Source organism: Chelon labrosus, assembly GCF_963514085.1.
Source record: "Chelon labrosus genome assembly, chromosome: 10".
Classification (NCBI taxonomy): domain Eukaryota; kingdom Metazoa; phylum Chordata; class Actinopteri; order Mugiliformes; family Mugilidae; genus Chelon; species Chelon labrosus.
Genome location: NC_140360.1, coordinates 19,768,840 through 19,796,330, shown reverse-complemented (window position 1 = coordinate 19,796,330; position 27,491 = coordinate 19,768,840). Strand labels below are relative to the sequence as shown.

At 40.0% G+C, this 27,491-nt stretch overlaps 2 protein-coding genes across 2 annotated transcripts in view; one reads left to right on the top strand and one right to left on the bottom strand.

Annotated features, from left to right (window-relative positions):
• The window catches only part of camta1a (calmodulin binding transcription activator 1a), a gene marked incomplete at both ends in the record, with an annotated part of 259,735 nt that extends 243,078 nt beyond the window's left edge, over positions 1 to 16,657 (bottom strand). The window contains 4 exon segments of the mRNA XM_084552845.1: positions 4,030 to 4,133; positions 12,704 to 12,805; positions 16,503 to 16,621; positions 16,623 to 16,657. Coding sequence (XP_084408971.1) covers positions 4,030 to 4,133; positions 12,704 to 12,805; positions 16,503 to 16,621; positions 16,623 to 16,657 — 360 coding nt within the window.
• Positions 16,658 to 18,211: 1,554 nt separating this feature from the next.
• dnajc11a (DnaJ (Hsp40) homolog, subfamily C, member 11a) lies at positions 18,212 to 27,057 on the top strand. Its single transcript, XM_084552720.1, has 16 exons — positions 18,212 to 18,379; positions 19,259 to 19,388; positions 19,538 to 19,611; positions 20,369 to 20,470; positions 20,566 to 20,694; positions 20,814 to 20,936; positions 21,106 to 21,179; positions 21,276 to 21,465; positions 21,570 to 21,655; positions 21,847 to 21,963; positions 22,734 to 22,889; positions 23,010 to 23,079; positions 23,331 to 23,388; positions 24,421 to 24,563; positions 24,781 to 24,910; positions 26,060 to 27,057. The coding sequence occupies exons 1-16, from the start codon at positions 18,308 to 18,310 to the stop codon at positions 26,083 to 26,085; spliced, it is 1,680 nt and encodes a 559-aa protein (XP_084408846.1). The 5' UTR covers positions 18,212 to 18,307; the 3' UTR covers positions 26,086 to 27,057.
• Positions 27,058 to 27,491: the final 434 nt, after the last annotated feature.

Here is a 27,491-nt window from a genome sequence, read left to right as displayed (position 1 = left end):
ACTGTTGTGGCAAAGAAAAATATTACTCATTCATGTCCTCAGGACTCCACTAGCATGTCATAAATGCAGTCATTCACACTCTATGCCCATAAAAACTGCTACAGAAGTACATACTAAGTGTAAAAGTCAAACTGTGGAGCAAAAAAGTCTAGCCAAAACCAAATCCCTTTTCTTTAACTGGTAGTTGCCCAACAGATGATACACTTGTTTAGAATAATATAGTTATACAGAAACCTGAATCCGAATTCTAACGTGATTCAAAGAAAGAAGTCCATCTTGAAAATTGCAATTCTCCTGCACATCTCAAGTCCTGCAACCTTCATGCCAGCATAACCAAACATCGGGCTGACTCTGTTTGATCTTGAAAGGGATATAAGCCTAAAGCCTTTCCTGTGCGAGATGTCCTTCTTTAAAAAGATTCTAATCTCAACCGAAATGTCTAGCAAAATAGAGGTCATCGTGCCAGAGCACAGAGCAGACAATAGCAGTTGGCTGCAGCCCTGAGAGGAATTCTGTGAAGATTTGTTGCTATGTGTCTCACCTGAGAGGCATGGTGACATCAATGGCTGAAAGAGCGGTTACACAAACAAGGTAAATATAGACTCCCTGGAAGTATTTCTGTTTTCTTCTGCACCTCATTCACTACAAAGTGTGCTATCATCTTGTCTCATTTTGACAGAGAAATCAGAGAAATGTCACTGATTATTGCAACAGAAAAAAGAATGTTATTTCTTCTTTTGTATTCCTTTTCAATAAAACTATGTTTTTTTTTTCTCTCAAACACAGCCAGGTACTTCTCTTCCATTGATAATTTGAAGGCTGATAGCATATCCGTACCTTGCACTCTACTCGTGATTCACTGATGAGAGTACCATTCAACCTTCTAAACTCCCATCCTCTCCCTTGAATTTTGATTCGATTGGTTTATCTAATTTTCCGGCAAATGCTTGAAATGTATTCCTGCACACCTTCTTCTCATGAAGCTACACAGGGGAATCATGAGAATGATAGAAATGAATAGCTCTGCATTAGCTTCACCTCACCGCACCTCACCAGCAAAACCACAGCCCCCGCGCTCTATCCTTCCAGATTAAAGTTTCAAGCAGCAAGTTGTAAAATTTATAACACAAACAGAATTATTCTACATTTAAACACGAAGCAAATAATACACAACTGTAGAGAGACACTGGCAGCAAAAACAAATAATCAATATTTTACAAATATTTCTATATACAGTAAGTTACTGGATGTTTAGGTGTGAATGTGCACAAATAAGTTAACCTATAAAGGATGAAAAGATCAATGTTCAGGCCACAAAAAGCTTATTATGCAAATAATAGTTTATCTGTGCATGACACTAGTTGATAGCAGATATGATTTTTTTATTTATTTTTTTTAAAACACAGACTTTATATTGAATAATTGCTATTGTTGAGTTACAAAACGTAGCACAACTCTATAATCTGCAGGTTATTTTCTTCATTAATTGCTTAGTCTATAAACTTTAGGAAAAAAAAAACTGCTCACCGCAAATTTGAAAAGCTCAAGTCGTCATCTTCCTGTGTATTGTTCTGCCCAACCAATTATTTATTGGTTGGGCAAATTAAATCATGAAAGAAGAAAAATCTGATACCGGAGGATTTTTTTCTGAAAAATGAATCAATAATTAGCCCTCAATTAATTGCTTCCAGTGTATTAAGCAACCGCAGAACAAAGTTAAATGATGCTGTGTATCTCCTAAACACTGCTTGCTCCCCTATCTGAAAGCTAACCATAGCGTTCAAACACTGAATTAGCCAAACTGTATGGCCTAAATAGAGCTAGAAAATAATCACTAAAATGAACATTAGCAGCCAACCTACTCTGATTCCTTGAACATAAAAAGTGGGAAATTAGTGCATTAAGCATGCCAAGCTAGCGCCAGAAATATGCACAGAATTGATGAGGTGTCACTTTCACTAAGAGTCACACAATTGCACCGACAAGAGCCTCTCTGATCCCTCCCTTCCTGCCTGTCTGCCGCCGATTAGGCACAAACACTCTGATTTGTATGGTCTGCACAAAAAAAAAAAAACGTCCTTGATTTTAGCAAAGGTTGCCTTGCTCTGTTCAGCCCTGGAAAACAGTATTGGCATGCATATAGTAACACGACATCAAGACAAAACAAGTCCCTTTTTTCCTAATTTTATATCAGCTTTCTAAACAGCCACAGAAAAATCTGCAGTCCAATAACGCAACATGGTCCTTTCCTGAAATATGCCTGTTATGATTTAATTTGGTAATAAATGACAAGACATGCTAACAACTGTGGCCGACAGCATTCCCCAGCAAATGCTTAGACTTACATTTTGAGATCAATTTCACAGCCATGTTAATTAATTTAGACTGCTTGCAGCACAATGCAGGTCAAACAGGGCAAACAAGTTACAACATCAGCCAATTAGAAACACAAGCGTTATACTTTTTTTCATAACTACAGCAGAGCTAGTAAGCAAAGATATGACAGACAGAGACAGATTAAGACTGCAAATGATGTACAGCAGAATAAACAATGTATAAACCATACGCTGTATTTTTCATTACTGGTCTACAAATCTTTAACACAGATAGGTTATTGCTCTCAGTTATGTTCTAAGACACAAAATCAACATAAAACAATATCTAACTCTACCTGACTGACAGATTGTCTTTTTGAATATCCTGTTTCTTAGAGACGAGCCTGTCTGGGGCCTTATCATCTGGTTATTTTTCAGTCAATTAACTTTCATCATTGCAGATGACTGTATTTATATGGTCACAATTTGTTAATCCAAAGCATGGCTGGTTGATTTTTGCATATTGGTTTTAAGATTTGTCATGGAGCGTATTTAGGTCTAATTACAACCCGTTATTCTCTGAAAGGAGGAACTGGTTCTTCATCTATCAATAGTGGAAATGAAGGCGGTAAATTCATCAGCCTATCCCTCGAGAATGAGAACGGGCTGACAAATGGGTTCAGAGGCAAATGAGGCAACACAAGTTTCCCCGTGAGGGAAACGCAGTATAACATGTTTAAGACTTGTGTCTACTCTAGTCTACGCTTTAAACACGTCCTAGAGCAAACCAGTTACTGTGTCAATAATGGATCAACTAAACCTAAAATTACACACGTTAATTCTTTCCAAATATTGAATATATTTTGCATTTTAGGATCTATTTCAAAATATGTCGATGCTTGCATTCAGAAAATTAGAGAAAAAAATGAAGAAATGAAGTCACTGTGTCGATCTTGGCCTAGGCACATGATGTGATAATTTTTGTTTAACTGCTAAAAGAATGATTGTAAATGTCTTATCTTCAGGGAAAGAAACAGAAAACAAAGGTCATATTCATTTAAAAGGGCAAACATTTTTTGATGTAAATAAAAAAAAAAGGAAAGTGATTCGATGTCCTTCTCTAAAGTGATGAAATGCAAGACACCTTGGGCTTCCACGCTTGCCAGTGCTAAACTACTTGTTTACACCGTGAGGAGAAAAAGTGAGGAGAGGTGGAGATAATGTTCTGCTTATTTTGTGGTTTATTCTTATATTGTACAACAGAACATACTGTATAACAGTTAAAGGTCAGTCTATCCAAGCTGAGCAAGGATAGCAATGAATTATCTATGTTAGGGAAGGCTAAAAAAAACATCGGAGGAAGCTGTGGGTCAATGTAAGACAATCAATTTCAAAATCACTTATAAAACGACTGCAAAAGGGTTACGCTCAGAAATGCATCTGAATGTGCACTTTAAATGTGATAAATAATAAATATAAAATATAATGAGAAATATGAAAAATAATAAACCCTCTCATGTACTTGAAAAAGTCATGAAGAATCTTGCTATAGCTGTAATCTGAGGCAGAAACACAAGAGCTTGATATTGTGAGAGAGAGTTCACAAGACTTGAAATCTGTCCGAAACGTGCCCGAGAGAACAGCATGTCTTATGTGGACGGGTATCTGTGTAAAGAGATGGATTTAGTAGAACGGGTAGGAGCGGTGTCCTTACCTCATTAGTGTTCCACCGGTGTCTCTCCTTTGGCAGCGAGGTGCATTTTGGTAGACATTCAAGCAGCTTCTTGGGCAGGTATATTTTCAAATGTCCATGTTCATCTGAAACAAGAGTAAGACGGGGAAAAAAAGAATATTTAGCACAGGCATCATACCGTATTGACACACTCATCTTCCCCTGTATCAGTCTCTCTGCAGCAAAAACACTGACTGTTGAATAACTATCCCCAGCTGAATTAGGAAATTAATTTAAGAGCAGAGTGTTGCATACATTTTACTTTGTGGTCGCCGAAATTATTTCACTGTGAAATGCATTCTATCAGGGGAGTTCACCAGGAATTTTTCACTGTCAACTTGTAAAGGCTGTGTCTATTCATTATTTAGACACAATAAACACCCTTGAGTGATTTTATAGTGTATGGAGATTTAGTAAGGGAATCAGTGTGCCGCACAAAAGAATGCGGTATATTATTCAGGGAAATAATTAAAATCACCAGGCCCAATGCTTACATCATAATGTACGTACGTATGTATCTATAATTTACATCACTTCCAAAGTATAATAAAACCGTCATTTTTAAAGACACCCTCTTGCATGAATGCATTCAAATGTTTATTTCGTTCCGTTGCTTTCTTCTTGTTCAAATATGCAGATGGAACAAATTATATTTGTATAGCAAGAAAAAACAATGCTGAATTCTAATCTTGGGGTGTTTCTTTAATCAGAACATGAGTTATGGCCAATTATCTCTATAACATACATACAACATAAAGACATTCTCCAGGAAGCGAGGGTGTTGACAGTTAAACATAAAATGCACTGACTGTCAATCATAGTTAGATGACATCTTAAAAGTTGGAGACAATGCTGCAATGCCGGTCGAAAGTATGATAATATCAGGTGGAAGTCTGAGTGGAAAAGGGGGGGGGGGGTTCCTCGGGAAGTGTGGATTGAGACTTGTGTCAGGAAACATTACGGCATCAAGAAAGAAAAATCAAATACATTTTTTTTCTTGTTTCTGTAGCTGCAAGGCAATTTTGTATTACTCTTCCTCCATTCACACAAACGGTGGACCTCTAATCTTTTTCTATACTACTATTACCACACTTCTAATGCATTTAGAGACTGTAATTCTGCAAATCTTGGATGTAGAGTTAAGTTAATCCAGGTAATGTTCCTGCATGTGGAAATGAATCTATTATTCAGATTTAATGTGTGCAAATTGAATGTAAATAAATTCACTAAAGGTAAATGTAAAATGCTGCATTTATCTGTAATGCAATATAGCTTGGTAATAAATTACAGCAAGAAAACAAATACCAGAAACTGAGGTGCATTTTTCTTTCACATTTATATAACTGTGGGTTAGGGGAAAGCAAAGAGAGACACAGAAAAAAAGCCTGAATATGAGTGCTGACTATGGATCCCTGGGGTAGCTGATATCAGTAGTTGACTGTAGAAAAGGAGAGAAAAGTTCAACCAAAGCAAAATACCACTATAAAGCCAATACAAATAATCCAGTAGTGCACTTCATTATGAGGGTACACCAAGAGTGTCTGTATCTTTCCTGCAGCGTATCACAGAGTAGTACAGTGCTATTGCCCACAAACCTCCACATGGAAAATTCAACAGAGCTGCTCCGTAGAGACGCTGCTGGCTTGAAGCCTCTGAATGTAATGTGTCAGGTGGAACGTCATCGCTCCCAAAGGAACGCAAGTAGTAGATGTGTAGAACCTGCTATATCTCTCTGTACCCATAATTCTACATGTACACTCTGTTTTATATGAGCTGCACAGGTATCTGTAATCATTTGCTTCGCCCAATTAAGAACCACATTCAGCATCTTCTCCAGAGCGGTTTCACTGTAAAAGCTGGGAAACATGCTGCAACTGAATAATCACAGAGGTGCCAAGAAAAAAGAAAGGGAAGCCGTTGTTATGTGTATATTGCTGTACATCAGCAAGTTAAAACTTGAGCGTAAGGAAAACAACAAGTAAAACTCTACTTCTTGGGTCAGTGCAAAGTTTTGGCCATTTCCAATCCTATCACATGTGCTCTGAAGATTTTCTCTTTTGGACTGACAGACAGCAGTAGCAGAAGATACATATGGTAAGTCTGTCTCTACACAGATTATTCAGGATTTAATGCTACCCTCTGGCACACCCTCCTATGACACCGTCAACACCAGTCTCAAGTATGTTGAGGATTTTCTCACCAAGAAGGTTGAGATAGAAATCCACTGAAGGAGGATACGTCTGCTCAGTCTGCTCGGTCTGCCAGCAGGCTGAAATACTTGGGATGAGAACAGCAAATCTTGACGAATAAAATCTCCCACTTGGTTTTAAGCCTTCAATAACCTTAAAATTACACTGGCCATCGCACAACATGTTTTTTGTGGGGAATACTTTTAGCTCTGCTGCCACAGACGCCTGAATTATGCAAAGTACATCTCAGTTCAGTATGCTGCGCACAAAAGAGGTGACACAACTGCAACTGCACTTTATTTTTAAATGCCAGTCTTGTATTTGTCAGCTAACATCCCCGCAAACAACAAAGAAACCTATGTAAATCCTGCAGCACTAACAAGGTGTTACCTGGGTTTTTCCTTGTTTTCTTAACCTTGCATGTATGTTTCTGAAATTAAAAACTGGGAATTAGATTTGAATTAGGTTAAACGTGAAAAGACACGCTGTGCCGTCAGAGTGTCATAAGAGCTAAGTGCTATTTTACACTAGCACGCCATGACATAGAGGGGACGCATTTATTTAAAAAAAAATCTTGATCTCTCAGATGTTTTCATTCATGTTGAATCCACCGTATGTAATAAACATGCAGTGAAGTCTGAATTGTTTCTCCAGACCGCAGAATCTGATACTGAAAAAAAATAAATGTGTGTGTAAAGTGCTGACTTTCAGTATCTGATAGTCTGTGCAAAGCTCCTGACTGGCCAAGTCAGTCAGCTGACCTCAGTCCAACTGAGCATGTGTTTCACTTGCTGAAGACCAGACTGAAGGCAAAAAAAATCCCCAAACAAGCAAGGAATGAGTATGGCTGCAGTACAGGCCTGGCAGTGTCGACAGGGAAGATGCCAAGTATCTGTTGATGTCTATGGAGCACGGATTTCAGACAGTCAGACAAAAAGGATTTGTAACCAGATATTTTACAGTATACCTATGCAATCATTTTATATTATTCAAACTGATCCAGATATTTGTTGATCAGCATCGGCAGCGTAATGCACGCAGCACTTGTGTTGCATTTATTTGACATGACTGTATTTCTGGCTAACTACCATCATGTTTGAAGCTGCGAGCTGTGCTTTCTGCTGTTAAATAAACCATGTTTTTTAGATGTGGCATTTCTTCAGATGTTTAGAGCTGGCCTCCTCTAATCTGGGAGTCCTTGTCTCACTTGAAAGGGGCCTTGTTTTTACACGAGAACGTTTCTAACGGGGATCTCAAAGCACACAAGGAGGTTTCCTTTCTACAGCACTGCACTCTCATAACTCTAAACTGTTTTGTTCTTTCAGCTGCTATTTATCCGTACTAATAATATCTGAGCTACGGTATGTCTTCGGTTCCTTCCACGGGGCATTTCCACCGATGTGAAGGAGGAACTGTGAGCGTTCCAACAAAGTATTGCTTACTAATTAAAGATCTGTCTGCTGTGGAATAGAAATCCACGTATACTGTGGTTTGTGCATCGGCTGTAAACAGCTCCAAGGGGAATCGGTTGGATTCCAAATTTGGAATAAGTTTACAGAATATAGACAAGCTCTTCCTAATCAAATTGTCTGATCAGTGCATAAACAACAAATTACTCACAAAATATGTGGCTTTGAAAATATAAATGTGGCTTTTTTATATAACAAGAACCAGATCAAAGCGTTAGAAGAACTCTGCTTCTTTGCATTTCCTATAGACGCCGCTGTGAGTTTTCATATTTATTTTGAAGTCGAAACTGCAGCCTTAATGACTGTTTGTACATTAGCCAAGAGAGGGATACACAGAAAACTACTATTTGGTTGTAAAACACTGAAGTGCAAGACAGGCTGATACCAGAGCTTGTTACATGAGAGGATGTGCTGAGCTGAGCTGGCACACTGGAGCCAATTACATTCTAGGTCTTGATGAGCCAGTTCACACACAAAAAGCTAAACAGGGAGAGGAATGCTTTTCAGTACCGAGGCTAGAGGTCTGCCGCTTTCATGTTGCCATCGCAGGCCATGTGTGTGCTGAACAGAGGCAGACAGTGTACACTCCTTCATAATTCACAACACCCTCTGCCGAATGGGTATAAAGATATATATTTCTCTGTGCTGATGTTTGGATTATCACTGATCCTGGCTGCTAAGCAAACACTTGGGCCGAATTTAAGGGTATCTGTCATGCTAGCTTGCTCCAGCCCCACCCTAGAGATGAGAGCGAGGGTCATGAGACTGGAAAGGCTGACAAAAACAAATCTTTAATCAATATCTGAGCCCTGAACGCAAAACCCTCTCTCTTCCGTCTCTGTCTCGGAGCGCTCTGGGAGTGACAGTTTTTCTTTTTAATCTGTGCCCACATTGTGGAGAAATTGCAAGCTAATGTTTTGGCTATAGATCATTCAACAAATCGCTGCTGGCGGTGCATATCCAAAGTAACTGTTTGAATGCAAAACGTTTCCCACAGTTCAGTGGCTAACATGGCTTATGGGTGTGAAGAGCAGTGTAACTGTTCTTCTCTAGCTATACCTGAAACACTTGGAAGGAAGAAGAACAAACAGTCCCATAGATAAACATTTGGCTGTCATCTCTGTCCAGTAAGAAGTGCTGTGAAACTGAATTAGGCCCATGGCAACATCTGTTATCATTACATTGGATGACAGCCATCCAGTAGGCCGGACCAAAAATGCCCCAAAGAGTTTAGATCCAAAATTAGCCTGGAACCTTGGCCAAATTAGCTTAGCGCAGACATATTTTAGCTTGGGTGACACAATGTCAAGCTACCAGCAACAAAAATGTGCTCCTTTATCTACTACAAACAGACTGTATCTCGGCAACAAGTTATCAGTAGAAAACCAAAAAAAAATATCTTTCAGCCTTCGCAAAGAAACTCTTCCTTTTATGCAATATTCTACCCTAATAAAGAGCCCACATTCATCACTTAAACATCCTGCAAAAACTTTACTGCATATTTTCTAACATTGTGACTATTATTTAACAGATGGGAACTCGGTTTATGTGCCAACACTTTTAAAAAAATAAAGATAAAATAATCAGAATTCAACAAGTAATGTGCTCTTATGTGTTCCACCCCTTGCAACTAACAAAGTTGTTAGTTCCAACAGCTTGCGTTTGAAGACACAAAAGATATTCTGATCATTTATGCGGACAGAGTGAGGAGGACAGAAACACTTATTATGTGAATCATTGTGTTTGCATCAATAGTGGCGGATTTGAACGGAATATAAAAAGAACACCATCTTTCAGTGTGTACAAAACACATGCATGCACACTGAAAATATAAAAGCATAGGTCTATTTCAGTCGACAGATAGAACGTATGACACATAAATGCCTTTATGTGCGTAGCATGCAAAGAAATACAGTATATTACTACGTATATGCAGTTTCAACAGCATGCATAATGACGTATGAAAAAAATATATATAATCTGTGAGATGCACAGGCATGATAGAAATAAGTGAGTAGGATGTGGCATGGAGAAGGTATAATGACCTATAGGAAGCTAGATGTCATGACAACTTCAATGACAGAGTGGACCCAAAGCTCAGACTGTGGGTAAACAAGGGCAAAGAAGTAACAAGATGTTGGCAGAAGAAAAAAAAAAAAACTGACAAAAAAAAAAATGTGAAGCAGAGATGAACTCCGACAGCCAAAGGGAAGTAGTCAATTGATGACATGCTGTCAGCGAAAAAGCAATCAATCTGGGTGTGAGACGTGAAAGAATGAGGAGGAGAGGTAAAGAGGGGTTTAACCTGCAGGAGGCCATGTAATGGGATATTTACAACAGCTTCCTGTGACTCATCTAATCCCCCAAATTCTTGCTAACGTCACAAACCTATTTGTGGCCAAATGTCACGATTTCCATGTTCATTTAACACTGTGAAAGGTAAAGATGGATTTTTTTAAATGCTCGTTCATTATTAACTATATATAATTGTAAACACGTGAAAAACTACAAAAAACATCCCCTTTGTCACGTTTCACTTTTATATGACGAGACTAACACAACACAAAACATTACAAAAAACAATCTAATCCACTATATACTATCTAATAAACAGTATATCATTGATTTTAGTATATGCAGCAAAGACCACTAGCAAACAGAGGACTTGATTAGACCAAAGTCTATAGTCTAGTACTTGTGGGAGATCCAGAGCTGAGCCATACAACAACACAGGACAATTTAAACCGACTCAAATTTCCCTGGCAGTAATGACAATGATGCCTATCGTCCAGGGGCCGGTCTCCCTACAGCCCGATGGCTCTTGATGGGGACACAGAGAGGAGTATGTAGACTTAAAATAGCCAAGTGTTAGTGTAGGACTGGGAAACCAATTATCTTTATCATTTGGCCTGTAGCCTGTTCGATAACACTCTTACATGTAGTGAAATTACTAACCGCCCACAAGGAAAAGAAAAAGGTCCTAGTGAACTTCTTCATGGCGCTGCTTTGTTACGAGAAAACTAAAACAAAGAGAACATTACATGGCTTCTAGCGATTGCATTTAGGATGAGTGTTTGACCTGCAATGCACACAACAGCTGTTGTAAAAGATGCAAAAGGTGTTTTTTTTTCCACTGGGAAAAAAAAAATAAAGAGTCTGCATGCCAGTGAGACATCTGAATTATGCTGAATCTCGCTGGAGACCATTTCAGTTGTGCTTCACCTAGACAGGATGCAACATATGCAGTGTGGCAGCTTTCGTTGTTTACAATTACGCTATTTAAATTCCTCCATGGACAGGCTATGGCTTTGTGTGGTTGTAATGGTGTAGTGTAATACAGCATAATAAGGAAAGACTGTCAAAAAGTCAAACAGCTAAAAAAAAAAAAAAAAGGCTAGGCCTATTACTGGAAGTTCAACAAACATGCACACACGGTTAACTGCCTGCAACAAACTGAAAATGACTCTTTATGTGTTCTCGGCCCTCACCAAGCTCACCCATCCATAAAAAACCCATCTCAAGGAGAGCAGAGGTGAGGTCTCTCTCTCTTTCTCTCTCTCTCTCTCTCGCTCTTGTTCTCCTTTACTTTCTCCCTCTTGCTTACACATGCACACAAACAAAGCCCTTCTTTCTGTATCATAACTACTCCCACAATTACTCAGACGATTACTCAGATCAATGGTTTACCTGCCTGCTTGAGCCTCTGTATTCTGCTACAAAGTGTCCTGGTAGGCAGAAAAACCTCCAAGCTGCACGCATTAAACAGTGTGTCTGACATGGGTACAGGATACTGTAATACCATGCAATAACATGAGGGGAAATAGCAAGACTGGCAAAACGTATTGTCAGTCACAGCTGTCACACATGAGGGGGTAACACTAAAGTCTATCAACAATGTCCCTGTTACAGTCTGCATCCCTGTTTCATAGATCTGCACAAGCACTCCCTTGCCATTAAATCTCTAAAAGAATTCTCTGTTATAAAAATACCAAAAAGGACATGGTACGGCAGAGCTCTTCCAGTGACAGATATCGAGTGAAGCGTCTTACAAGGGGTTGTGGCTGATTTCATACTCTCTATTTAGAAATGACAATACATGAGCACACTTAATTACCCAGTCTCTAGTCTAGATCAACAGAGTCTTCCAGCAGTGAAGAGACTGGTGTATTCATTAACAATGAAGGGGTTCCTTTCTGCTGGGAAACAATCTGCTTTTCAGGGGACAGTTTTTTCAATGGATAAAGACAAAGGCTAAAACTCAGGCACACACTCTAAAGAGGAATGAAGGGAAAATCACCACATATAAAGTCAAGACTTTGGCCTATATTTCTGACTGATTTGTTTTGGTTGTGATAGAAAACAGTGCTTGTGCGCAGACTTGTAAGTGCGCTGAAGCAATTCCCACAGAAGCTGGTTTTTACAAGTCATAAAACCCTCAGCTGTGATGTTGTGTTGTCTTTGTTCTTTGCCCTCGGTCTACAGTTCTCGCCGAGAAGAGGGAGGCAGACGCAAATATTAATTCATTTGGAGGAAAAAATGTAAGACCTTCATTTGTTTTGAAATGTATAAAGTTTTTGTCCTTCACAATTAAATTTGCAACACTTTAAAGTCACGATGCTAACATGAGTTGATCCCCCCTCAAACACAGGTTTAAGAAGAGCAGAAAAAAGGCAAGTACAGGGCCATAATTGATGGCTCAAAGTGTAAGCTTTCTCTCTGAGGGTCTGCTCAGGTCCTGATCCCCTGGCCTCAACCTGAAACAATCACTCTTAGTTAACGACAACACTTCAGCTATTGACAGCGTGATCCCGTAAAGCAGACACTTCAATCAACAGAGCAGCCGGGGGACGTGTTGTGTTGGAGGAGAGTAAAAGAAGGAGGGGGGCATGGGGACGGATGAAATCAAGGAAGTAAATAAATGAATTGATGAATGAATAATAGATTGGCCAGCTAGTGGCCTCTTGGAGCAGCAATGCAGTATTAATAACTGACTCTTACTGTTCGTCTCTGTGTCATCACTGATACTCTTAGGTGGACCATGGCCAGCATAACACACTGCTGATCTGTACATTCGATCCGGATTACGAACTTTCTTCAGTCCTTCAGGAGGCAAAGAGAAAAGTAGAGAAAATCGAGGAAAAGAAGCAATCTCCCAGCCTGTGATAACTAAAACTCCCCATGCAAGCAATATCAACAGAAACTACACAGTATGTTCAAATACATTAAAACACACAAGAGCTGTAGGGCAAAATATAATGTGAGTAATAACAACAATAACAATAATAATATGGGTAATAAATCACATTGAATGTGTCTACTGTCTATTTGAAACAGTGAAGTTCTTGATAAACTGACTTTTTTTTATCCCTGCAAAAAAACGCCTGTAATAAAGGTCCCTGAAGCTCTGATCCTGTTTGATACAGGTCAGTAACACTTCTTATTGTATCAATGGTAAACTGGATGAATCAATACAATCAATCAGCGGAGGCCGTACAAAGGAGTCAGCAAAGGTCTATTACATGCAGACATTAGGTGGGATACGTCTCAGCAACCACAGACTCCCGTCCCGGGTCCCGTCCATCCATACCTCACTGATTCAATTAAGAGGATAAAAAAAAAAAAGAAACGTAGCGCCGGATTCAACACAAAACTGAGAGAGCAAGGGGTCTGACATCATGGGGAGGTTAAATTCATCCTTCTGTACAAAACAGCAGAGAAATATTTATACCACTGCTGCACAAGCACTTCTGTAAGTTAATGGCTGACTGCGTGCTTACTTGATCTTTTGCTGCTGCTTCACCCTGAACTTTGAGTGAAATGATAACATCATGAAACTTTTTCTTTTTTATTTTTTATATGCACTTGCTTGAAAATAAAAGAGAAAACATGACTTCCTGCATGGCGGAGACTGTTGGCCTCTTTCAATACATATTCATCAGCAAACCTTTGCTGATTATTTCTGTTCTCACCAAAGTTACATCTGCATTATACTTAGATTTATGCAGATAAACACACCTGCATGAGCTTTAAAATGTCCCATCATCGTCATATTTGCATTTATTTGATTTTAAATTGATGTAAATATATTAAACAGCTGTGCTAGGTCTGCGAAAACAAGCTGACAGTATCAACTGTCATAAAAATGTAACTAAAACACAAAATTTTCTTTACAAATCTTTGTGTTTCATTTCTTACATTTGGACCTTGTATAGAAATATTTGAGACTCTGCTCTTGTAGATTCTTTAGCCCGCTGGATGTAGTTTTATCCGGAGCAATGTCAGTGTACGACACATCAGTCCTGTCCTTTCAGTGCCCTGCAGGCCTTGTACTTAAAGTAACGGACACACAGAGCTTTTTATGAGTGTGAAGGAAAAAATACCCCCAAGAGTCCAAACAATCAGTTAGGCCGGAGAGAAATACCCCAGGATGTAAACACTACACCACAGAGTGCGAATGGGTCACGGCCCTTGGGTTTAACACAAGATGCAACCCTCAGTTGTTATGGGCGATCATAAGACCTGCCAAACAACTAAGAGCAATCAGCACTGTCCACAAGGACGAAAGGTTAAGAAGCACTGTTGGGCTCTCTAAGTGGCTACCAAACATCGCGGAACATGTAAAAACTGTCATGTTCAATGCAAAACCGGCCTCTACATTAACGAACAGTTAAAACTAAGAAAAACTGCGTGCATGAGCAAAGATTCATGAGAGGTCTTTGTGAAAGCTTTAAGGGCCCGGTTTGCATGAGACGACAATGCATTTACATAAAGGTATGAAGCACTCTCTCTTTCTACACTCCCCTTCCTCCTCCTCCTTTTTCCACTGACCGGCCTCACAGGAACACTGAAAATAACTTGACCGGCTCAGCGATGGGACGTTCAAGTCAGGGTTTTCAGTGAGAGCTCCCTGTGTTGGAGAGGCATTATCAACCACAGCCTATTTGTTAAGTTCAGCTATGTAGATGAATACATTAGGACTAACACCACAGTGAAGTCATTACTATCACAAAACCAGATGTCTTCATTTTTTGTCATCGCCACAGACAGATCCCTCATATATGTGCGCTTCTGTAGCTCAATAGCACCCCCTGGTGGGACTAGGTTTAGTGGTTGGCATACTGACATCCAAACAACTAAAATCCCAGGGTTTTACATTTCCCCCTCATAAGGACAGAGACAATTGGTAACATGACCGTAATTCTACATAAAAAAATGCATCTGTGGTTACTGACACCAAAGTCTGAGCGAGGACTGTTTAATTCTGAAGCCTGCATCAAAACATTGAGAACGGCTCAGAAACAGCTGGACCTGACGATTTATTATTTGCTTTTCTGTGTTTATGCAACCACATTTAAAGCCTAAGATGATTCTTTTGTCGCACCATAAGCCTCAATGCAATTCAGTATATCCAAACAAATACCATAAGTATAGAATAAGCAAGAACATACTGTATGAATGTTCTATTGTTATCTTATTCTGCTCATTTGAAAAGTTAAAGATGACAAAATTGAGCACAGCAAAGGGGTCTGTGTTACAATAAAATGCAATTTAACATGCAGACAACTGTTTTCCAGGGTATTTCATAAAACTCTATTTTTAGCATATGCAATTTCATCTTTGTCAAAAGTGAAAGTGAGACTGTAAATAGGTGTCTCAATCTAGTCTGCTTCTAACAGCAGAAAGGTGCCAGGAAAACTAAACATATGATGCATGTTATATTTTATGTTACCTCTATTTTCATGCAGGCGTTGTTTAATTACTCACCCAGCAATTCCATGGGCCTGTCTGAATCAGAACAGATCTCTCATGCAATAAAATATTCCACTTTAAAAAAAAAAAAAAAAAAAAGGAAATAATTAAGTCTGGAGCATCTTAAGTTAGCGAGCCGCATGAAATCAGCTGAGAGGGGGAAGTCATCATTTTGTCCTATGTGTAAAGTAGTGTAATGGGCAGGCTGCTGGAAATCCTAGCTACTCTCCATCCTCCCTGTTTCCTCTGATGTGATGGCATTTCAAGTGCGATAGGGCATCGCGAGCGGAGCAGACACTACAGCGTTTTGATGTCCGTGTCTCAAACCAAATATAGGCCAAGTAGTGGGCTATTAATTATCACATTATATCGGCTCGTTTTAAAAAATACATCACTTCTGGCTCGTAAACACTGTTCGCTGAACGGCGGAGGAGCAAATTCTCGCGCTTCGAGGGGGAACTGAACGACCCTCTCTCTCTCTCTCTCTCTCTCCCCCCAAGACGAAAAAAAAAATAAAAAAAACTAGACTTCTACATTTTAAAACAGAAACGACTTCATAATTATTGCAATGTCGTCAAAACAAGCCGAAACGCGCGGCTGCACGAGAGAGACGTGCTGACAGATAAACTAACACAACCAAGCCGCTTTTAAAGCTGGGTAATAAGGGAAGAAGTTAGTCGATGCCAATGACATGTTGTCATTAACTTAGCCTTGTTGTGAACAACTTGAATTGGTCGTCATTTGACAACGAGCACAATAAACGGTGAACGCGGTACTTTTACCACGCTGACTGTCTGTCCCCGTGGCGTGCTTTAAATGTGGGCTACGATGGGAATAGTAGCTGGCTAGAATGCAAGCTAATATTAGCTGGCTAGGTGATGTCTCCACGTTTTAGCTGCCTCTTCGGAGGAAAAATAGCGGAGCCGTTTTTCCGCCGAACATTTCTCCACTTGTCCTCACGCGTGTGTCGTCTCCGCGCAGAGTTGCAACTGTTCTAAAATCACACCGCGGTCATACTAGTAAATTAATCCCATTATATTTCTCTTACCTTCCGGCTTGTTTTCGGCAGCCATTTCCCCTTCACGCGCAACATCCTCCTCCTCCTCACGACCGTGGGTACCACGCGCGTGCACGGCGAGGACAGCACGAGGAGGGACCGGAGGAGCAAGCGGCGAGTCGGTCCGACCGAGGCGAACTTACCATTGGCTGTGAGGCGGTGACTGACAGAGCGGCTCCGGGATGAAGAACACCACATCTCCCCTCACCTTGGCACCACCAGCAGTGATTTGGTTTTTGTTTTTGTTTTTTTTGTTTTTTTTGAACAGTGAATTTCAAACAGCTCGGTATCGTGGCAAGCCACCCATGGCACTTTTATTCAAAAACACCTTCTTAAAGCCAATTAATATTAAAAATTAAAAACTTGTGCATATTTTATATGTAATTACAAACAACTGGGCTGTGAATACACGTCTCTCTTTGAGCTGTCTCAGAAAAGTTGTTAGACGTCGTGATTCCCTAGTGACAAAACAACAAATAGTATAAAAAATTAACTGTTTAATGGGCTTATTATCAAGAATAAACCTTTTAACTTAAACTGATAGAGAAGATGTGATCTGTTCCATATAACAGCTGAAGACTGAGACCCATCTGCAGAAAAGTGTAATTTTACTTGATCACCAATTTGTGGATTCTGTTTTAATTTTGGGGTTCATTCTTATTGTGTTTAATGCACTGGATGCTATACACACGCACTATTTAAAACAAATAATAAAACATGTGACAGACATCAGTAATCACTAGTAAAGTCTGTCAATCAAGTGTCTAGATGTCACATTACATTCAAGAGCCTGTAGATTATCTGTTTTCCCCTGGTGGATCCGTCTCGCTGTTTTCAGATTGGGCCCTACAGGGATAGCCGGAAGAGCTGGATGCCACCTCTTGTGCCAGCTTTGGGGGTGGCGGTGGAGTCCATGTAAACAGTTTTGTTTGGTCAACGCAGTTATTTTCTCCACAATGCTATCGAGGTTCTTTATTGCGTAATTATGAAGCAATCACATAGGCTTCACAATAGTTAAAGGGCTACAGGCAGTGTAATTAGACATCACTGTGCTTAATAGCGATCACCGCGGTCAGCATTTGACTGACTGCTGACCGTCAGTACAATGCAGTGCATCGCAGAGACATTATAAGGACTTTGGTGTATAGTTTGAGCTGGTGGTGCTGAAAGAACAGCTCCCCTGCTACCTACTGCCCATGCGCCCTATACAGTGCTCATTGTTATTGCGAAGACAGTAATAATAAACTAATGAAAGACCTAATGTATTGAAGTGGTAGTCTCAGCTCTTGCCTTAATTGCTTCTAGCGGTATATAATATATACAAACAATATCCCCTTTAGAATTAAGCCAAACTGTGCCTCATTAATATTTGCAATATTTCCTTTCTTGCGTCTAAAAAACTATATTCAAATATTTGTTTATTATGTTTTACCCTATGAGACATATATAGCTTCGATATAATATAATTTGCAATAAAAGATAATAATCATTTTGAGGTCAAATAAAAGCATTCTTTGTTGCAGCGTGAAAATGTCACTGCACTTTTTTAGTTTTAGAATCATATTTCATCATTTTAAGGTACGACTGCACTTTTTCTTATAACCTCGTCGCCAATAACAACTAATAACTTGAATAACTTGAATTTAGAAATGTAGTGTAAGACGGGAGACGTGCGACTGTGTGTGAAAGGGTTTCGGATTTCGTCGCTCATCCCCAACACGAGGGGGCGGCAGCGTGCGCACTGGCGCCTTTGAGCCAACGTAAATGACACGAAGAAGAGATGACCGGGTGTAAACATGGCGTCTGCCTTGGACGACGATGAGATCGGCAGTGATGATTATTATTCTCTGCTCAATGTCAGAAGAGAGGTACAATATGCGCTTGTTATCCGAATAAATGTCTGTGCGGCTGTATGTGTCAGTCATTCTATCGGTTTTCTTTGGTTGCTATTTAATTGTTTCTTGTATAATCCCATAAAATGTTAGCTAGGTTGCTAGCCTGTGACCCTCGACATTGATTATTGTGCAGTGACTCCACGGCTGGACACTTTGCAAGATACACAGCATGTTGCGGGGTTACAGGTTTGACAGCACGTGTTGTCAACTGAGGAAGTGAAATAGACAAACGCGTGTTGCTCTTGTAATCCAGGACCTGATGTTAACAAACCGATAGATATTCTCAGTTTTAGAATGATCTCATTGACTGTGGACAGTGCTAACTAGCTAATGCTACAACTGTGACAAACTTCAGTGTAGTCCATTATACTACAAATCTGTGCTAAAACTGTGGGGATTGGACACTGTTAGTTATTTTATTTAATCTGTAGGTGCAGTAAACATGTGGATCAGCAAATTACAGTTTATAAAACAAAATCATTTGTGACATGCGAATTTAATGTGCTACAGGCTAATAACTAAATATACTGCAATGGAATTGTTAACATAATTTGCTTATTCTCAAGCATATAGACAGATACATGGAAACTGTTCATTCAAGAATGGATTACAAAATGTGTGATCTGCCCTATTATGTATTATAGTGTAAAACGTGAACTGAAAAAAAAGACTAAATGTTAAATATAGACTTGATTAATGTGAACATGTACTCTTAACTCTGCCACCTGTCTAACTATAACTGAATTTAAACAATAGCAGCAGTAGTAGCTAGTCAGTTACACTGTAACTGTTGTTGATAAAGTTTTTACCAAAAAGGTTTAATATTTTCTTTATTTCACTGGTATGCGCCAGGCTACACAGGATGAGCTGAAGGCGGCATACAGGCGATTATGCATGCTGTATCACCCAGACAAACACCGGGATCCTGAATTAAAGCGGCAGGCGGAACAGCTTTTCAACCTCGTACACGAAGCCTATGAAGGTAAGAAAAGCTTCAGTCACGTCATGACTCAGTTCAGTCTTCAGCTGCACAATGAACTCATGTTGACTTGGAGATGTCGTGATCTACTTTAAGGCATTTGGAGACATAAGGAGGTATGCTGTTAATGACGGTTAATCCTCTCTTTCTAGTGCTTAGCGACCCGCAGGCACGAGCTATCTACGATGTCTATGGCAAGCGAGGACTCGATGTCGAGGGATGGGAGGTAAGCGTGTCAGTGACTAAAGTGGTCAGTAATTCCCAAACAGGCCAACAAATACATTTAGAAATAGTCGGGCTGCTTGTTGTTACACCGACTGTAATGCTGGCCAAATGTCATGTAACAACGTTGTAACTTAGATAATACACACAACAATATCCAAGCCTATCAAAATTAAAACATCGACTCTCCAATTATATATATTTTATTAACCTCACCAAATGATCTCAGGTAATTTACTTTCATCACATTGGTCAGGGTTTTATCTTTTCATAAATGGATCATGACGTCATGTTTGTGATGTGTTGGACAATTTAGAATTCCACTGAGCTGAAGATTTGACACCTGAACATCTGTTGCTGGCCAATCGTAACATCGAGAGATGTGAATTTATTTATTTAGGCTTAACATTTTCTCTTAGAATTAATTATTCTTCGCTTGAGAATAATTTACCCATGCATACACAGTTAATCTAAAAGTTTTGTCCATAATGACACGCATAATATTTTGGCATTACAGTCTAATATCATAAAGCTTGCGATGTCAGACTAAGACTTTCCTGTCCTGTATGACATTGCCTCCTTTAATCTGCATGAAATTATTCTTGTTTTGCTTCATCTGTGTTTACTAAAAACACTGATGCTTGAAAGTACAAAATATAGCGCTTATAAATATGTACGCAGGAAGAAATCTTTCATCTGCAGCCTGTGAAGCAGTCAATCCGCTGTGTGCTTTGCATTCAAATCATATCTTCTTCTTCCAGGTGGTGGAGAGGAGAAGGACCCCTGCAGAGATTCGAGAAGAGTATGAACGTCTTCAGAGAGAGCGAGAGGAGAGAAGGCTTCAGCAAAGGACCAACCCAAAGGTTTGTTTAGGGAAAGATAACAGGCTTCACATTGAGCTGAATGCAATGTAGGAGTCTTTTGCCTATCCTAAAGTTTTGGAATAATCATTTCGCAGGGAACGATTAGTGTGGGTGTCGATGCCACGGACCTCTTTGACCGGTATGAGGAGGACTATGAGGATGTGGTTGGAGGCGGAGTCCCACATGTGGAAATCAACAAAATGCACATATCACAATCAATAGAGGTACACGGTTGCTCCAGATGTTAGTCTTTGAGTAATATTTGAATAGAAAGATGACAAAGCTGTGGTATCTGGTCGGAAAGATCTTTGATGTTGTTTCTATCTCATATTTTCTACTGCAGGCTCCTCTTACTACAAAAGACACAGCCATTTTGTCTGGCTCGCTGTCAACCCACAATGGAAATGGAGGTGGCACCATTAACTTGGCCTTGAGAAGAGTCACCTCAGCTAAGGGGTGGGGAGAGGTATGCTTCGTTCTTACTGGGAACCACTGCACACACACTTTATTTGTAGAGATACTATAAATGGCGCACTTTCTACTGCATCTGTTTGTCATAGAATGGCAGCCTGGCTGTTTTACAGCATCCGCTTACATTTTCAGACGCGAAACCAGATTTGTTGTCGTTTACACAGGTAGAGTTAGGAGGCGGAGACACTCATGGACCTCTCTTGGGAATGAAGATATTCCGCAACTTGACGCCTCGTTTGTATGTGTAGAAATCCAAGAGAAAATAAATCAATAAATAAATTGATACTTTCTAGTATCAATTCACTTCCTCATACATATTTTTTTTTCACCTCAGCTTTGTGACCGCTCAGTGTGGGCTCCAGTTTTCATCCCGAGGCGTGCGCCCTGGCTTTACCACAGTACTGGCCCGTCACCTAGACAAGAACACTATGGGCTATCTGCAGTGGCGTTGGGGCATCCAGTCTTCTATGAACACCAGCATAGTGAGGGACACTAAGAGCAGCCACTTCACCTTTGCAATGCAGGTAAGCAGCCAGCAGTTATATTTAACTTTTAATCTCTTTGCCAACATGCCATTAAATCAACGGCTGCTTGTGCCAAAAGGATCATTTGCTTTTTGTTTCTGCAGCTTGGCATTCCTCACACTTTTATGATGATGAGCTACCAGTACAAGTTCCAGGATGAAGACCAGACGAAGATTAAGGGCTCAGTAAAGTATGTTGTCAAAGTGCAATATGTGTTACTTGGAGAATGTAATCATAAATTCACATTAGGGCTGCTGCTGTAGGTCATAATGGCATATGTTGGGAGTGAAAGTGATGCATTTTTGCATGAACCAACAGCTCAAGTTAAAGTGAACTACAGGTACAGAGGTACAAGGCAGTGACTTTGTCTTTATATTACAGATCAGGTTTCTTTGGGACTGTAGTAGAGTACGGTGCTGAGAGGAAGATCAGTCGACACAGCGTCCTGGGGGCTACCGTCAGCGTGGGAGTGCCTCAAGGTGTCTCGCTCAAGATCAAGTGAGTGCAACTCCTCGCTCCAGTTTTCCAGTTTGGCGTCATTTTCAAGGGATTTCCTCTCAGTGATGTTGCCATGGCGCCCATAGGGAATAAGACATTACATCATGACAGTCAGATTAAATTGCATCTGCAATGGAAGGCGTGTCTTTGAGCATACAGACACAAGATTAGACTCATTAAGCACTTTTGGACCAGCAATTATGAGGACTCCCTAAGGGTAACTACCCACTGAGGAGCTCCCTTGAGAACTACATGCCTTCAGGAGGTTTTTATCTGTTTGCATATGCCGAGGTGACATAATTTCCAGACAGCAGTTGGTGTAGCTACGTCACTGAGTATTGCACAACATACAGCACCTTGGCCCACGGCATTTTTCCGTTTCTCTCTATTTTGTTCCATTTTTAAAAAAACATTAAGAGATGTTTCTTTTATGCAGAATAACATTTTTACCAATGTTAAATATGTTTTTATGGTGTGCACTTACATCACCATGCTTACCCTAACCCCTAAAAAGTAGATGCCTCCTTCACCACTTATAGAAACTAGAAAAAAGTTCCTTCAGTGTTTTTAAAATCATATCCCAGGACCACTTAACATCTCAGTAGGTGCTTACTGAGATGTTAAGTGGTCCTGGGATATGATTTTAAAAGCGCAGACAACCCACTGACCTGTCCGACCAAAGGAATGGTGCATGTTTTCACCTTGCTGTGTTTTAAACATTAGCCTGATAGCTATAGATAGAAATAATAAAACCAGCTCTCCGTCCACAGACTCAACAGAGCCAGCCAGACGTATTTCTTCCCCATTCACCTGACTGACCAACTCCTGCCCAGTGCTGTATTTTACGCCACAGTCGGACCACTGGTTTTCTACCTCGCCATCCAGCAACTTATCATTCGGCCCTACATGCGGGCCCAGAAGGAACAGTAAGAAACCCTCGCTTTAAGTTAGTTTCTTCATGCAAGCCTTGTTATTGGAGGGAGCACTGCATGTATTATTATGGCCCAGATTTTACGAGCTCATTTTATTTCTCCATTTATCAACAGAGACTTGGAGAAGCAGAGGGAGAGCTCAGCCTCTAATATAGCCAGGAAGAAACAGGAGGCAGAGGCTGCTGTGAGTATTTTACAGGCGTACATGTGCTGCACCCGTTATGTGCCAAGCCCACGCTGGGGTTCAGCGTTGGATAAGAAAAAAGCAGGTGTTTTGTCTTGACTGTCAAGAAATATTAGTCCCACCGACAGTTACGTGAAGGCCGGAGATTGGATTAGATAAAATTCAAAGTATAAATGAAATTCATTAGTATAATCCACATGATGTGAAATCTCATCAGTCTCTTCCTCTGCGTTCCTTTTTCATCTCTGAAGGTTTTGCTCATGCAGGAGTCTGTGCGAAGGATTATTGAAGCCGAGGAGTCTAGAATGGGTAAGATCAGTAATATTCAAGGGACGAGCTTATCCCGGGAATAATGTTTTTTAAGTAGGTTGTAAAACTATGGTATTTGGTCCTCTAAGAGTCGAAGCAGTTTTTCATACATTTTGGGTGAGATCCATTGACGTCTGCTTGAATGTTGCTCGCTTCAAATTGAAGCCTCTCATATACGTTGCCCGGTTTTGCTGCATAAATCATATTCAGTCATCTTTTAGCAAAAACAAATTCAGTACAATCCCCAGCTCACGTATCAGACAACTCCTCTAAAAGATCATAGAGATCTTTTAGAGGAGTTTGATGAAGTTTAAGGGGATCGCACACAAATTAAAGGTGGGACTAGTGTATACGTATTTCCTCTATAGTATCTGGAGACTTACTTTATCTGTACTGATATGGTTGAGAAACTGGTAGCGATTAGTTAATAGAGATATATATATATATATATATAGCTCAGTGGATTTTTAACAACCCTCCCATCTTGTTTAAACCTGTGATAATTGGGCCTTTTTAGTTTGCCTTTGATAAGCAGAGTAACAAAGAGCCCTCAGCAGAGAGTGTCCTTTTTACCTGAGGGAGTTTGACATGTGATAATGTGACACCTGTCACAGTAGAGGCTGCTTTGATTTTTAGTATCACCTAGACTTTACATTTCTAAAGTCAGTTAATAACTGTGTGTGTGTGTGTGTGTGTGTGTGTGTGTGTGTGTGTGTGTGTGTGTGTGTGTGTGTGTGTGTGTGTGTGTGTGTGTGTGTGTGTGTGTGTGTGTGTGTGTGTGGTCTGCTTTTCTCTATTTATTAGACTGGGCTTCGTGAAATGGCTGCAGTGTTGTTTATGCAATTAAAATGAAAAATGTTGCCTTTTGGTTGCTCACTTGCAAATGACTTTTGTAAACAAGTCCAAACGTTTGCATCTAAATTATCTGCCACCCTTGGATATCCAAACTCTGTTCTTAAATCAAATTGTGCACGTTATTTTCCATTACAGTAGGCATTATAGTAACGTTTTTAATGCCGCTTCTTCAATCAGGTCTCATCATCCTCAACGCCTGGTACGGCAAGTTCGTGACAGACAACAGCAGAAAACACGAGAGGGCAAAGGTCATTGATGTGACAGTGCCGCTGCAGTGTCTGGTGAAAGACTCAAAACTCATCCTTACTGAGACCTCAAAGGTAAGGACATAAATCCAGTGCAGGGACCTTCAGATCTATACTGTCAATGTGAATTTGTAGCGATAGATAGACAGATAGATAGATAGATAGATAGATAGATAGATAGATACTTTATTTACCCTGTTGTATCCACTGATACTCTCCAAAACTAAATTCTACTGTCACAAATTGACATCCTCTTTCTGGCACCTGACTTTACTGCATGTTGTCTTTCCAGTCAGGACTCCCTGGATTCTACGACCCCTGTGTGGGGGAGGAGAAGAGCCTGAAGGTGCTGTATCAGTTCCGTGGAGTCATGCATCAAGTCCTGTCAGGAGACACCGAACCACTCAGGATACCAAAGCAATGTGAGTCCCCTAAACAGCACAGTAGCAAATGGGAGTCACTGTGTTATGCCAATTTCTGCAAGTTTCCCATTTGTAGATTGTGTTCTTTCTTGAACTGTTTAATCTGCCCCTGTTTAAGAGGTTTATAAGAGCGGAGGGCATTTACTTAACTCTGAGCCTTTGTAAATGAAATGTGTTCAGTATCATGGATTAGGGTTATTGTAGGTAAAAGAAAAAAGGAAAGAGAAAATAATTCATTTTTGAGATTTGAGTACTTCCTTGTGGTGAACTTTATTTGTGCCATAACCGCTCTCATTGGTCCTTTGTTCCACTGTCTCACCTCAAGGTTGAACGAGTCTCTTTGAAATGAGTTCAACTTTGAGGTGAGACAATGGTACCGGCCCACGCTGCATTGCCAATCATCACAACAACTCTGAATTTCATAAAAACTTGGTCTCTTGTCACCACATCGCTTCTAGTCGCTTCCCGTGTATACGCCCCTTCGGATTACAAAGTCAAAACTCGGAGATTAGAGTCACATATTTACGAGATATAAATTGTTTTTCGTCTAGGATCCACATTGCATAACTTTGCAAGGCTGCGTCGGCCTCATCACAGCCCAGGCGCCGCTTACTGGGCATTTTCCAGCACTGGAGGACCTAATCAAACTACACTTAACAATTGCATTTAGCGACAAGGAAATACTTGTGATTTCAGCCCAGAATCACCATATTATAGTAGGCATCCTGACTTTGGAGAGGTTGTTGTGAATTGGGTGTATTCAGAAGAAAACATAGTGATTTGGATGAGGGTGTGTTTTTGTGCATCAGGAAGTATAATGCAATCAACTGTTATTGCTAGTTACATAAAATTTGTGGTACAACAGTGTGTATGGGGCATTCTCTGTTTACCAGCTAAAAGTTTATTCCATCTTGCAGGTTTTTTTTTTCTTGTACATTTTTCTGTTTTTCTATCTTAAATGTATTACTTCAATCTCAGAAGATTTTTTCCCCGAATTATTAACGCGCATCTGCCATACATTTCTTTTAACCACCAATGGCCCTTACATGCCGTTCACTTTGGGAATGCCATCTAAAATACGCTAAGCCAGATTACCTGCCTCCTGTACGTGTCCGTTCTGACCTCTTTACTCTCGTCTCTTTGTCACAGCTCACAGAATTGACGCGGACACATAGGAGCTCCTCTGCTGACCAAAAAGACTCATCTCTTGACTGTTTCACAGGAGATGGAGAAGCCTCCGTTTTAGATATGAAATGGATTGAAGCCCTTGTTACTCAGAAAACATGCATTTATCTTTTCGTCTTTATATTCATTTAAATATGCAGAGTGGAGTTAAAGCATCACGGACTGGATTGATCGAAACCAGTATCCACGGGCGGGGTTGTAGCCTGCTTAAAATTGTATTGTGACCCCAAAAAGAAATGGCTACCGTCTTTATTCACAGGGTTTTGAGCCTCCGCGGTATCCATTTATTTTTCGGTATGGCTTGTAAGTTATGACAGAGTTCTATGTACTGTATTGTACAAAAACTGCAGTGCCTATGTGTCCCAAGACATGAATGCACCTCTGTTTGATTGCCATATTATTAAAATCTGTCTCTCTCAAGTTGTTTAAACCTTTTGGTACTTTTAAATATTGCTTCATAAGACATTGCTTGGTTGAACAAGGGTAATTAAATTTGAGCATGTTTTATGGTTAGTGTTCTTGAGATGGTTATTAGTTGCTTATATGGTAAATGTGGAAAGGAGAACTACTGAAATATGGGGTGGTAATATGAACGTGGCAGACAATACAGGCAACAGCTGCTGATAAAAAGAGGAGCTAATAAAAAGGAAGGAAAGGAGTATCCACCAGTGAACTCATTCAAATTTAGTTGAAACTGCAAATGGAAAATCTATGAGTGAATTTTATTCTATTTGGTATATCCAAAACACGAAGCTGATTTCCACCACTCATCCATGTGAAGTTCTACATGACTGGTGCGAAGCATGCCCACCTGAATCACACACGTGACCAGGGTCCGTTAATGACCAGACGCTCATCTGCAATCGGAGGATATTCAGATTAACCTGGTCGTCCACGATTGGAGGTATTATAACAGGCCAGAGACTCAAAGTATGGATGGGGGTGGCAGTTTTTTGGGGACAGGTGTTAAGACTGTAAGTGACGGTTGATAGTTAATGCATTAGTCCTGGCCATGTGAGTTTTAGGAGGACACCACCCACAGATGTTCCTAATACAAACCTGAAGTCTACACCAGTGAAGAAACTACTTGGATGTGTGGTGAAACATCTTCAAGAAAGCTTGACAAGACATGTGACTTTGTCTTTTGGATATACCATGACTTCTGTTACTGTGAGTCTTCACTTCATTTGTTTTGGTGTTCCTTAACTTGTTCTCTCCCTTCACTTATTTTTTGTGTGTGTTTTAAATGCAAGGAATTCTTCTTCTGAACAAATTTGACAGTTTGTTCATCTGGCCAGTCAGTCTGTGGTCAGTATTTTTTTTCCATATCATCAGAAATTAAATCAAGCAACAATGAATAAAATAAATTATATATATATATATATATATATATATA

What these genes read in the sequence shown, in the direction of transcription:
- dnajc11a (XM_084552720.1), top strand. Translation starts at nt 18,308, where the DNA reads ATGGCGTCTGCCTTGGACGACGATGAGATCGGCAGTGATGATTATTAT. An exon ending in GGTGTCTCGCTCAAGATCAA is followed by an intron (nt 21,964 to 22,733) that starts GTGAGTGCAACT and finishes CTCCGTCCACAG; the next exon opens with ACTCAACAGAGCCAGCCAGA. An exon ending in AACAGGAGGCAGAGGCTGCT is followed by an intron (nt 23,080 to 23,330) that starts GTGAGTATTTTA and finishes TCATCTCTGAAG; the next exon opens with GTTTTGCTCATGCAGGAGTC.